The sequence below is a fragment of the Crotalus tigris genome, unplaced genomic scaffold, assembly GCF_016545835.1.
Source record: "Crotalus tigris isolate CLP2741 ecotype Arizona unplaced genomic scaffold, ASM1654583v1 scf7180000018068.1947079, whole genome shotgun sequence".
Classification (NCBI taxonomy): domain Eukaryota; kingdom Metazoa; phylum Chordata; class Lepidosauria; order Squamata; family Viperidae; genus Crotalus; species Crotalus tigris.
In genome coordinates, this window is record NW_024096805.1 from 949831 (window position 1) to 963497 (window position 13667).

At 43.7% G+C, this 13667-nt stretch overlaps 1 protein-coding gene across 4 annotated transcripts in view; it reads left to right on the plus strand.

Moving 5' to 3' along the window:
- Positions 1-13667, plus strand: part of ABCC9 (ATP binding cassette subfamily C member 9) — a 104927-nt gene that overhangs the window by 62208 nt on the left and 29052 nt on the right. For all 4 annotated transcript variants that reach the window (XM_039347376.1, XM_039347378.1, XM_039347375.1 and 1 more), the window contains 6 exons: positions 514-610; positions 1541-1767; positions 6591-6739; positions 8888-8957; positions 10784-10941; positions 12900-12992. In XM_039347376.1, the coding sequence (XP_039203310.1) occupies positions 514-610; positions 1541-1767; positions 6591-6739; positions 8888-8957; positions 10784-10941; positions 12900-12992 (794 nt within the window). The remainder of the gene's footprint in view (positions 1-513; positions 611-1540; positions 1768-6590; positions 6740-8887; positions 8958-10783; positions 10942-12899; positions 12993-13667) is intronic.

Consider the following 13667-nt stretch of genomic DNA (forward strand, 5'->3'; position numbering starts at 1 on the left):
GAAACGTCTCCATTTCTCTTCAGCTTGGCTGGCTCAGGAATTCTGGGAGTTGAAGTCCATGAGTCATAAAGTGGCCTAGGGCAGGGATAGGCAACCTTGGCTCTTTTATGACTCGTGGACTTCAACTCCCAGAATTCCTGAGCCAGCATGACTCAGCTTGGAAACCTCTCCCTTTGCCCTCAGCATGGCTGGCTCAGGAATTCTGGGAGTTGAAGTCCACGAGTCATAAAGCGGCCTAGGGCAGGGATAGGCAACCTTGGCTCTTTTATGACTCGTGGACTTCAACTCCCAGAATTCCTGAGCCAGCATGGCTAAGCATGGAAACCTCTCCCTTTCCCCTCAGCATCGCTGGCTCAGGAATTCTGGGAGTTGAAGTCCAGGAGTCATAAAAGAGCCAAGGTGGCCTACCCCTGCCTTAGGGATAAACCCAACCCACTCCTCAGGTTGAAATAATGGTCCTCACCTCATGTTCTAAAAAAGTCTTTGTACCAAATTTTTAATGCCCCTATGCAGGATATGGACGCTGATCAAACTACTCTAGAAAGGAAAACTCTCCGAAGAGCCATGTACCCAAGAGAATCGAAAGCACAGCTGGAGGATGAGGATGAAGGTAATGTGGGTGTTATTTTGTTTGAGCTGTTAAATATGGAGGTAATTATGCATGAGTGTACATTTAAGCAATAAACATGAAGCCCCTTAGGTCTCACACATGCTTGCTCTGAATGACTTTCTAGTAAGTGGCATTTCGTCAACAGTTAAAAGGCTAAAATTTGAAGATAAGTTGGCAACAGGAAAGTGGGATGTAGGACCCTTCTCTCCTTGAGACTCAGGATTTTGCTGACCTAAAACATATGAAGAACAGTTGCATGATTTGGGTTTGGCTGGTGTAGAGAAAAGAAGGACGAGGGAGGACAAGATAGCAGTATTCCAGTATTTGAGAGGCTACCACAAAGAGGAGGGAGTCAAGCTATTCTCCAGCTATTCTGAAGGCAGGACAAGAAGCAGTGGATGGAAACTAATCAAGGAGAGAAGCAACCTGGAACTAAGGAGAAACTTCCTAACAGTGAGGACAATTAACCAGTGGAACAGCTTGCCTCCAGAAGTTGTAGGTGCTTCATCACTGGAGGTTTTTAAGAGACTGGACAGTCACTTGTCTGAAATGGTAGGGGTCTCCTGCTCAGTGACTATCACCACTTTGCTACTAGAACCTGGTGGTGCAATTATGAGGCCATATTTGAATGTCTATCACTACCTAGAACAGTGATTCTCAACCTTTCTAATGCCGTGACCCCATAATACAGTTCCCCATGTTGTGGTGACCCCCAAGTGGGTGTGGCCACCAATAAGAGGGAGTAGGACAGCTAGAGAAAAGGGAAAAAATGGTTTGGTGACCCCCGTGAAATGGTCATTCGCCCCCAAATGGGTCCCGACCCACAGGTTGAGAACCACTGCCCTAGAATCTCACTATATCTCTGTTGATCTTGTGGGAGATACTAACTTGTCCAGGTTAATTGACTCAGTGACCTCTGTAACTTTTCAGAGGAAGAGGAGGAAGAGGAAGAAGATGACAGCTTGTCTGCTGCAATGCCACTCAGGATGAAGATGCCCTGGAAGACTTGTTGGCTCTATCTCACTTCGGGTGGTTTTCTTCTGCTCTCCTTGATGATCTTCTCCAAACTCTTGAAACACTCGGTCATGGTTGCTATTGACTTTTGGCTGGCTCAGTGGACATCTACAAATCAGACCCAAACGCTTTGCTCCGAAAAGGTAGGTGAATGTTTAATGGCAAGAGCAGGACCTTAATTTAATGACTTTCTTGTTTTTCTTTGAAGACATTTCACTTCTCATCCAGGAAGCTTCTTCAGCTCAGACTGAATGGTGGGGAAATGGAAGGATTTATACTCCTTGCAGACAGCTGGTCATTTGCATTCTTTTAGAGAGTCGTTGATGCCCCTGAAGGCTTAGCTGTGTTGTCAAAGTCACCTGAGTGGTGCAAATGAGTGTGGAGCCTTCTTGGAACTGTTGAACTGTTGCAAGGAGTATAAATCCTTCCATTCCCCACCATCCAGTCAGAGCTGAAGAAGCTTCCTGGATGAGAAGTGAAATGTCTTCAGAGAAAAACAAGAAAGTCCAGTTGCCTTGTGAAAAAAAGCACCTTTGGGACAACCCATGACCTGGATGATTGAGAATCTCCATAGATATAAGTAATAACAATGGAGAAGAAGGCAGGCTGAAAAAGAGTCTCTGATGAACTTGTCATGGTTCCGACAGATGAAACCCATCAAAAGAACTTCAAGGCAAGAATTCTTCCTTAAAGAACATTTTATTCAGGAAACAAAGTATTGGCACTACATAGTTGAACCCAAAAACTAAATTCACTGGTTAATTGTTCTAACTGTCAGGAAATTTGTCCTTGGTTCTAGGTTGCTTCTCTCATTGATAAGTTTCCATCCGTTGCTTCTTGACCTGCCTTCAGGTGCTTTGCAGAATAATTTGACTCCCTCTTCTTTGTGGCAGCCCCTGAAATACTGGAACACTGCTATCATGTCCCCCCTCGTCCTTCTCTTCATTAAACTAGACCAGTGGTTCTCAACCTGTGGGTCGGGACCCCATTTGGGGTCGAACGACCATTTCACAGGGGTCGCCAAACAACACAGTCCGCCATTTTTTTCCCCTTTTCCTTAGCTGTGCTACTCCCTTTTATTCTATTGGCTTTTGAAAGCCAATAGAATAGACTCTCTTGAATAGAGTCTAATTCTATTGGCTTTCAAAAGCCAATAGGAATTGTCCAGGCTGTCTCTGCCCTGCTGAGCCCGCCAAAAGTCCCATTCTGCAAACGGTGCTGCACCAGTTGAGTAGTCCTTGACTTACGACTGGTTGAGTAGTCCTCGACTTACGACCAGTTGGGGGTCGCGGCATTAAAAAGGTTGAGAACCACTGAACTAGACATACCCAATTCCAACCACCGTTCCTTATTTGTTTTAGCCTCCAGTCCCCTAATCATCTTTGTTGCTCTTCTCTGTACTCTTTCTAAAGTCTCAACATCTTTTTTACATGTGTTGGAAATGTCTGCCATCTTGAGTTATTTGTAAAAATAATAATAATAAAGGAGGGATATGAATAAATAAACCACTTTCATATGTTGCCAAGAAAACAACATGGAATATCCATGAACTTACGAGAAGTCATTTCTGACTTTGAGTAGATGTTACCTAATCTAACATTTATTAAATAAATACTTAACGTCACCCCTTAATGTATTTAGTTTGGTTCCTCTGTTCACATCAGTAATAACAAACTGCAGCATTTAAGATTCATTCTGCAGGCCGCAGCCATAATTTTTCTCAGCTGCGTCAGCAATGCAGAAAGTCAGACTGAATAAACTTTCCTCAGTGTTAAATTAGAAATGATTTCTCAGTTATAAATACCTCTGGATAATTCTTCAGGGGGGAGGGGAAAAAAGCTGTAATAAGCACTCAGTGTTAAAAGCTCTCCACGTCCCCTTATTAATTGTGAACTGCCCAGAATAAACTTATCCTCTAAAGCGGTCAAGTAAACATGACAGGGACAGTCTGTAGAGATTCAAGGAAATCTCTTTTTCTGTCTGCTGCTGGAAACTTAGTCACGGCTTAGCGAGAGAGTTCTCAGAAATGAACTAAGGATCTTCCTTCATCAGTTGCAGGAATTTCAAATCCCCTTTGGAGGGTCTGTTTAGCCCGGTGTGAAAAGAGAGATGAAGGACTCGAACTAAGAGCGGCGTTTTTTGCAAACTGTTTGAGCTTCTGCAAATAATGTTTTGGGTTTGCTGTGTTCTGCTTAAATAAAATCCCAAAGCGGTTTGCGTTTGCAAGTCAGTATCGAAAGAAAAATCTTCATCAGGGTCCAGTCCAAGCCAGGAATAAACAAAATGGAGGCCACTTTATAAAGAAGGCTGTAGTTTATTGAAGAGGAGAGCCAGACAGAAAGATGTCTCTGAAAAATTGACCACATGTAGCAGAGAGTGGTGGGTTTTTATACCTTCTGGTGCTCTTGAGGTTGTTTCCTGGTCCTGTTTGAGTCTTTGTATTTCCTGTGTCATGCACTTTGACCTGGGTCTGAACGTGCCCCTTTGGCATTTGTGGGTTAATCCTGTTCTGTCCGGTCTTAGCGTTTGGGTGGGGTATGTAGATTTTAAAGGGTCTTTGTCTTCCTAAACTTCTAGCTTCAACCTTCCTGAATGGATTATTGAAGTTGCATTTCTAAAAGCTAGCCTCTGCCTAGGGGCTGGGCCTGATTTCTGGGGGCTGGTTTCTGTCTTTTTAAAAAGATTTAACATTTCCCAAAATATTTCTTTCTCTGGATTCTTCTCAAATCGGAAAACTCAGCAGCTCATTGGTTTGACTGCCAAAGCATTTCCTGAAGGCTAGAAGAGGGAATCCGTTTGCCAGTTCTACTGTTTATTACAGTGTTTCTGAACCTTGTCATTTAAGGTGGATGGATTTCAACTCCCAGAATTCCCCTGCCAGCATGGATTTTAATCTTGCATTTTACTCATCGGTTAAAAAAGAAAAGAAAGGAAAACAATCCTCCTGCAACAAGGGTCACCAGAAGGGGAGAACTCAGGAGGTCTTGGAGAAGAATCATGTCACAGATTAACAGAATAACAGAGTTGGAAAGGGACCTTGGAGGTCATCTAGTCCAACCCCCTGCCCAGGCAGGAAACCCTATACCATTTCGGACAAATGGCTGTCCAGTCTTTTCTTAAAAACTTCCAGTGTTGGAGCATCCACACCTTCTGGAGGCAGGTTGTTCCACTGGTTAATTGTTCTAACTGTCAGGAAGTTTCTCCTTAGTTCTAGGTTGCTTCTCTCCTTGATGAGTTTCCACCCGTTGCTTCTTGTCCTGCCTTCAGGCGCTTTGGAGAATAGCTTGACTGCCTCTTCTTTGTGGCAGCCCCTGAGATATTGGAAGACTTTTGGGGTTGTTTTGGCGTTTCTCGGATCACAGCAAATACAATTCAGATTTATTTTAATTAATTAATTAATTATCCATATTACATATCTATATTCATGTGGGATGTTTTAATTCCAATTTCTTCATAAAACCAGGGGTCAGGCCCAAGCCCAGTGATGAGACAGTAAAACCCAATCAAGTCCAATCCTTTATTTACTTACACCTAATGGACAGAATCTTTGCCAAATTGACGCTATAACTTTACTAGATCTATCCTGAGAGATGCTAGGTCAGTGGTTCTCAACCTTTCTAATGCCGCGACCCCATAATACAGTTCCCCATGTTGTGGTGACCCCCAACCACTTATACATCACCGGGTGCCAGGGGCGTGGCCAAAGAAAAGGGGAAAAAATGGCAGACAGCCTTGTTTGGCGACCCCCGTGAAATGGTCGTTCGACCCCAAATGGGGTCCCGACCCACAGGTTGAGAACCACTGTACTAGGGTATCACTACCCTGAAACTGTCAGGGGTGAAAAATCAGAGCCACACAGAAAGGTCCAATTAAACTGACTTATTGCTGAAAAGAATCTTCTCCACTATGGACGGCACCTGCTTGGTCTTAGATGAAGGTCCATGGAGCTCAAGGGAGGATTGGGCTTAGCCCACTTATGAATACGTAGGGGTTCTAGATTGACCCCCTTTTTAACTCCTCCCCCAGATTCTGTCACTCTTTCTCTTACAGAAGCATTTCACTTTTTTCCATCCAGCTCAAGACCGCGCAGTTTAGTAATAATAATAATAATAATAATAATAATAATAATAATAATAATAATAATAAAGTTGGAAGAGACCTTGGAAGTCATCGAGGCAGGAAACCAGCCTATACCATTTCAGACAAATAGCTGTCCAGTCTCATCTTAAAAACTTCCAGTGTTGGAGCATTCACCGCTTCTGGAGGCAGGTTGTTCCACTGGTTAATTGTTCTAACTGTCAGGAAGTTTCTCCTTAGTTCCAGGTTGCTTCTTCCATTTTTTTTCTTTTAAAGGACTATAAAATCCAACTAACCTGGGTAATTAAGCGCACGGAGTATAAAAACATAACTTATTCAGTAGGATGACCACCAGCTATATGTTTATGGGGTATTTCAAAACCATGAAAAGAAATGGTCTCACTTCCCAGGATTTAGAATTGTATAGAGCCATGTATCATTTAGAACAGGGGTAGGCAACCTTGGCTCTTTTATGACTCGTGGACATCAACTCCCAGAATTCCTGAGACTAATGGCTCAGCTTGGAAACCTCTCCCTTTCCCCTCAGCATGGCTGGCTCAGGAATTCTTGGAGTTGAAGTCCACCAGTCATAAAAGAGCCAAGATTGCCTACCCCTGGTATAAAATAAGAGTCGTGGTGGCGCAGTGGTTAGAATGCAGTACTGCAGGCTACTTCTGCTGACTGCCAGCTGCCAGCAGTTCAGCAGTTCAGTTCTGACCGGCTCAAGGTTGATTCAGCTTTCCATCCTTCCGAGGTCAGTAAAATGAGGTCCCAGACTGTTGAGGGCATAATACTGACTCTGTAAACCACTTAGAGAGGGCTGTAAAGCACTGTGACGCAGTATATAAGTCTAAGTGCTATTGCTATTGCTATCCTTGTTTTGGAACAGACATGCCACGTTGCAGTGTTCAGCATTCTCAGTGGGGCAGGCATTGTTCTCTGCCTTGTCACGTCTTTGACCGTTGAATGGATGGGCCTTGCAGCTGCTAAGAACCTTTATCACGATCTCCTTAACAAGATCATCCTCGGACCCATCAGGTACAGAAACGTCATGTTCCTCTTGGTAGATAGAAGCAGCCACTTAATAGATCTTCTGAGGTTCAGAACTTGGGTTGGAGAACCCAGGAGCAAAGATGTAATGCCTAGTGGCCAGGGGATGGGTCTTCAGGGGCTAGACTTCAAACATCTGATTGTTGCTGAGAATTTTATTTGGTAGATTAGTGGAGAAGACTGAATGCACTTTAAGTAACTGGATTTTGATAAACTCCCCCAAAAAAGAAGTATGTATGATTTGGTCCATAAATCCACTATCCACTCACATATTTAGTTGCCCAAAATCATCATGGAGGTGATACGGGAAGCACGTCAATTCAATAAATAATTATCTATCTATCTATCTATCTATCTATCTATCTATCTATCTATCTATCTATCATCTACCTAGCTAACTAGCTGGCTAGCTAATATTTTGTTAAATTTCTATGCTACTCCAATCATAACTATAGCTTCATTATTGTTTTAGGAAAATAACACCATATGCAAGGCTGTTTAGCCAGTGGTGGGATTCAGCTGGTTCGCACCTCTTCTGAAGAACTGGAAGCTAATTTTTTTCTGGAAGTCCATTCTTCTCTTCCGGAAAAATGGACTTCCAGAAGAGGCATCCACACAGAAAATCGGTTGTTCAGATATTTGAATCCACCACTGTGTTTAGCCCTTTCTTCTGCAGATGAACTGCTCATACTGAGAAACAATGACTGGATCAGTACTTAGAATACTCTATCTTATCTCAGCTGCAATAATTCAAAGGACCACTAGAAGGCAGCATAAATAGTTTTATATCCACTTTTACTGCCCTCTCTTGGCCATTAAGATAGTTGCAGTACAGATCTTAATATCCACCCAGCTCGGTTCTATTGGTTCCTCAAATCACTTGTCCCAACTGGGCTGATGAGGTACAGTAATCTTTCTGACCATCAGTGGTGCTGCAATAAAAATTTGGTTCCTTCAAAGTGGCTCAGAAATTGAAGGCTCCAGGCCCGGGTCTATGACAACTCACCGTGGCCAACTTGCCATGGACAACTCACCATGGCCAACTCATTGCAGTCAACTTGCCATGGCCAACTCACTGCGGCCAACTCGCCATGGCCAACTCACCTTGGCCAGCTCACCATGGCCAACTCACCATGGCCAACTCACTGCAGTCAACTTGCCATGGCCAACTCACCATGGCCAACTCACTGCAGTCAACTTGCCATGGCCAACTCACCATGGCCAACTTGCCACAGGACAAGAGTTACCCTAATATCAAAGAAATGGTGGAATAGAATCATTAAAGAAAGCATGCGAAAGGAGGAATTAAATGAAATGTAAAATTAAAATTATTTTAAAATTATTTTAAATAATTAAATTGAATTATTGAATTGTCCTGCAATGTGGCTGGAGCCAATTGACCATGGCAAGTTGTCCCATTCTGCCAGGCCCTGGAATCCCATAACCGTAACTTGATCCAGAAAGATGTAACCTACCTACCTTCCTTCCTTCCTTCCTTCCTTCCTTCCTTCCTTCCTTCCTTCCTTCCTTCCTTCCTTCCTTCCTTCCTTCCTTCCTTCCTTCCTTCTTTCCTTCTTTCCTTCCTTCCTTCCTCTTTCTTTCTTTCTTTCTTTCTTTCTTTCTTTCTTTCTTTCTTTCTTTCTTTCTTTCTTTCTTTCTCAATTTTATCATCTGTCCCAGTCAGAAGAATCTGGGAAAGATGCAGCATTCCAAAAATATAAAAAAGAAGCATCATAAGATCAGTTGGCTGCAAAATGGATGAAGGTAACAATTAATAAGCGCTGACAGCTGAGTGGAATAAAACCAACTTTGGTAGTCTTTTCAATGTACCGAAGGAGGGAACTTTGTCAACAGTCACAAATAAAAAGTTCCAAAATGGGGGGGGCACTCCAGAGAAGGCCTTGTGTCGTGTTGTCCATGTCCCCTTCATTTCAGAGAGGGAGGGGAAATTTTGCCTAGATGATTTCATCAAATGGGAAGATTTTTTTTGTCGTTCGGTTTTGGAAAGCTGGCATCTGATGTAATTTAGTGCAAGATAAGGAAATGAAACTAATGAGAAAAATAAAATAATCATTTATAAAATAAAATAACTGGGTTATACTGTATAACCTTTTACTATTCCTTCCCCCTTTACAGATTTTTCGATACGACACCTTTGGGGCTAATTCTGAACCGTTTTTCTGCTGATACAAATATTATCGATCAGGTGAGCACCTTGATTTGTTCCCCTCCCCAGAGCACATAGTATCAAAGAACAATTCCCTCCTCCAATTAACAGTCATAAATCACATTCTCCAATTAGTTTGAAATGCAGGCTTTCCCTCTAGTTCTGCAGCCCGCCAATTCTTATCATCTCTTATTTCAATAACCTTGGTTCTCATGCTAGGTTCAGTATTGTTATGTCTAGCTAATGCACATTCCTTCCTCCAGCATCATCTAACTCTAACTCTAAGAGTAAAACATAAGAAGAATCTGTTGTCAAAGCAAAAACATCCAATGTTAGCAGCGTTGACACACTGTGGGAAAATGGATATTTTATATTTGTCCAGATCAACTGTCCCTATCCCCCAGACCATGGAAGTGGTGGGTGCTCACACAAATAAATAAAACTGTGTGCACGCGCGCTTGCCCACTGCACACACAGAACCATCTCCTCTTCCCCCTCCCCCCAGGCTGCAAAATCAAAAGGGTTGGGGAACTCTGGTCTAGATAGGTTCTCCATGTATGAAAAGGGATTTGTAGCCCCTTTACAGGTTTCATGTGTGGTTGGAACTGGATACAAATCTTGAAACAATGCTGATCACACTGCAAAACAGGTAGTCCTCACTTAACCACCATTCATGCAGCAACTGCTCCTAGTTACAATGGTGCTGAACAGGTCGTCATTGTTGTGGTCACTGCGGTATCCTGTGGTCATGTGATTATGATTTGTAACCTTGACTGCTGGCTTCCAAGAAGCAAAGTCAACAGGGAAGCTGGCAGGAAAATGGCAATCGCTTGACTCCAGGACACATCAACCACACAGGATGCACCTAACAATGGGAACTGGTACTGTCATGAGTTGGATCAGTCATGTGACACCAAGTCCTGGTCCCAATTACCCTCAGGAGAATAGAATAGAATAGAATAGAATAGAATAGAATAGAATAGAAAAACAGAGTTGGAAGGGACCTTGGAGGTCTTCTAGTCTAACCCCTTGCTCAGGCAGGAAGCAAGGACCACCTGTATATGTTATCCATCCTCCTGCAATTTTAACTGAGTAGAAAAGGAGTTGGCAGCTGGGATGAGGCAAGAGTTCTAGCCAATGAGAGCCTGCCTGATGTGCAATTTTAGAGGACACGCTGCACAGATATCTCCCATCTTGTCTTCTACAGAAGCAGGTGAGTTTTATTCAATATGCATAGATACATAGGCTGAGAAAGATTCAGGTTACATGGTAGGGAAGCTGAGCCTCACACAGGATTTTCCAATGTGTTTTTAACTGTTCCTCTCTCCATTTTTCCTTTTGAGGGGGGCCTTGTTAAATTTGAGATTAACCTTCTTTCAAATAAATGCGGTAACTGGATGGCTGTAGAAGAAGATCAGATAGAGCTGGGAGGCAGAGTTAAATGTGTCATCAGCTTAGAATCCATGTCCGCCACCACCACCCCCGTGTTCCACTTTTTTTTAGCGCCAATTTAATGCTGGCTGTTGGTTAGATTAATGGCAGGAGCAAAGCATCAGGACCATACGTTAAGCTGCAGCACAGAAATCTGTACACAAAAATCTAGTCAACTAATGGTCAGCACTAAATTGGCCCCAGATAAGAGTCAAAGGAATTCAAGATGAGGCTGGACTTCGATCGTTTGTGGCAAAATAAAGACTCTAAGCCAGGAATTCTGGGAGTTGAAGTCCACGAGTCATAAAAGAGCCAAGGTTGCCTACCCCTGCTCTAAGCTAATGACACATTTAACTCCATCACCCAGCTCTGCCTTCTCTTCTACCACAGTGGCTGTGGTTTGACATTACATTTATTGCTTATGTTTGCTGCAGCACATTCCACCAACTGTGGAATCCCTCTCCCGTTCAACATTACTCTGCCTTTCTGCTATCGGGATGATTTCATATGCCACCTCCTACTTCCTACTTGCTCTCCTGCCTCTTGGAGTAGCGTTTTATTTCATCCAGAAATACTTCAGGGTTGCATCCAAGTAAGTTTTTCATTTCTCTCTTTTTAAAGAAAAAAAAAACCACAAAGGGACCAAATATTTAACTAATGATTGACATTAGAATTTTGATGTTTGTTATCACTAGCAGGGGAACTGTTTGTGGCGGCATTGGGCAATGTGCAGTCAAGGGAATGCATATTCAAGGATCTTGGCTTAAACCCAGGCAAGTCCCCAGGCTAATTTTAAACAGTGGTTTCGTCCAAATAATTTAAACCTCTGGCGACAGCATTCAACCCGTGTTTGTTTTGCAAGGAAGCAGATGAAGGAGAAAAGGAGAGTGAGAGGGAAGGAAGAAAAAGAATCTAGTGGTTAAGACATTAGCACAGTGAGGGCGAACCTTTTAGAGACCGAGTGCCCAAACTGCAACCCAAAACCCACTTATGTATTGTCGTGTACGGGGCGGGCGTGGCCCTTTGAGTGGGTGTGGCCCATTGGGTGGGTGTGGCCCATTGGGTGGGTGTGGTCCATTGGGTGGGCGTCACTGTGGTGGTAATGGCAGACTGGGTGGGACTAAAAAGTTCAATCAATCAATTCCAACTTTGCGAGATCTTCTTTTTTTCCTGCGAGAAGTTGAAATTGATTGATTGATTGAACTTTTTTTTTGCACATGGCGGCGGAGGCCTAAAGCAAAAAGGTTTAATAAAACCCAGCTGAAGGCCTAGGACTGGGGCGACGGCGCGCGTGCCCACAGAGAGGGCTCTGTGTGCCACCAGTGGCACGCGGGCCATAGATTCGCCACCACGGCATTAGGTTAAAAACCAGGAGACCGTGAGTTCTAGTCCTTCTTTAGGCATGAAAGCCAGCTAGGTGACTTTGAGCCAATCACCGGGAGATTGTGAGTTCTAGTCCCACCTTCGGCATGAAAGCCAGCTGGTAACTTTGGGCCCCGTCACTTCCTCTCAGCCCAATTCAACTCACAAGGTTGTTGTTGTGGATAAAATAGGAGAAAGAAGAAGTATTAGGTATGTTTGCTGCCGCGAGTCGTTTATTTTAAAAAATGACAAAGGAGGGATATAAATAAATAAAACAAAAACAAATAAGTGGGTGTCAGAAAGAAAGAAACAGATACTTCTGGAACAAAATGGGTGGCTTCCTCCTCTGTTGGTGTCTTAAGATCCTTTGGATAGGTGGCTTCCAATGGATAACTTCCAAGGGAGTGCATAACAACAATAAAAGATTGTCACATTTTTGGTTAGGGATGTTGTGATTCTGTGCCAGCCTGTGCTCCCAACAGCTGAGTCTGAGGAATCTGAGGAGGAGGTGGAGGAGGCATTTGAAGGGCCATCAGGGGCAGAGGGAGGCTCTGATGAATTACAGGACTCACGGTTTGATGCAGAGCCTGAGCCCTCCAGTCGTGTTCCTGATGAAGCTCAGCTGTGTGAGGAGAATGACTCAGACTCAGAGGACTCACACCTGATGGACTTGCTAATGGATGCTCGCACACATCGTCAATTAGCAAGAGTAAATCAGCAGCAGTCAATGCGACTACTCCAGAGTAAAAGGAGAAGGCACTGAGAGGCAACGCCATGGGACTGCTGTATAAAAAGAGGAGGTGTGGGCAGTGCTGGTTGCTGAAGGCAACCGTTTGCAAAGTGCTTCTTGGAATCCTGGTCTGTTCGTCTTGCTTGTGACTACTCTTCTGTTTGCATCGTGTTTCCTGTGGACTATTTCCTTTCTTGACTTGAGTTTTGCTGTTTGTGTTTTGGACTATTTGACAGGTTTGTCATCCATATTAAAAGGGGTTTGTTTTGTTTTAAAGTCTCCAGCCTACTGTATCAGCAGGGGTTTGGTCCTTGTGCCTTTAACAAGGATGGCAATAGGCTGAGATAGAACAAGGGACAGCAAGTGATTCCATAGTTAATAAGGAAAACAAGGTATTTGTTTACTAGAAATATGGTTTCTTCTTGGCTTACAGTTTACCTTCTTTCTCTTGGTTATAGGGATCTCCAGGAACTTGATGATAGTACCCAGTTGCCTCTACTTTGCCATTTTTCCGAGACTGCAGAAGGCCTCACAACCATCAGAGCATTCAGGTTGGCAAATAAGAAGCCATTTTAATAGTGTTAGAGTTATTTTCTGCTTCTACCTCCCCTCAGCAAGATAAACCACTCTCCTTTTTGCCACATCTTTATGAAGTTGTCTTTTTCTCATTTGGAGACCTTGATAGAGACTGTTGAGTCCTCGAGTCAACGGCGAATGAATACAGCACATTCTGTAATTCCAACAGCCCTTTATTTTAGTAGTTCTCTCTCTGTCACAGCTCTGAGGCTCGCAGGCCTCTCTGACTCCTTTAATAGAATCCCCGGGCAAAAAGGTAACATTCTGGCGCGCTTCCGCGCCTCGCGCATGCGCGTGAAGCTGGCGCCACTCAGTCTGGTCCCGGGCAGCTTGCAACTGCAGGCTCAGGACACAACAGAGACAGCCTAAAAGTCATCTTTTAGAGCAGAGGTGGGGAACGATGGCTCTTTTATGACCTGTGGACTTCAACTCCCAGAATTCCTAAACCAGCATGGCTGCCTCAGGAATTCTGGGAGTTGAAGTCTTCACGTCATAAAGGGGCCATAGTTCCCCACCTCTTCTCTACAGGTAATTCATGTAATGCAGGGGTCTTCAAACTTGGCCCTTTTATGACTTGTGGACCAACTGCCAGAATTTCTCAGCCAGACACACTGGCTGAGTAATTCTGGGAGTTGAAGTCCACAAGTCAT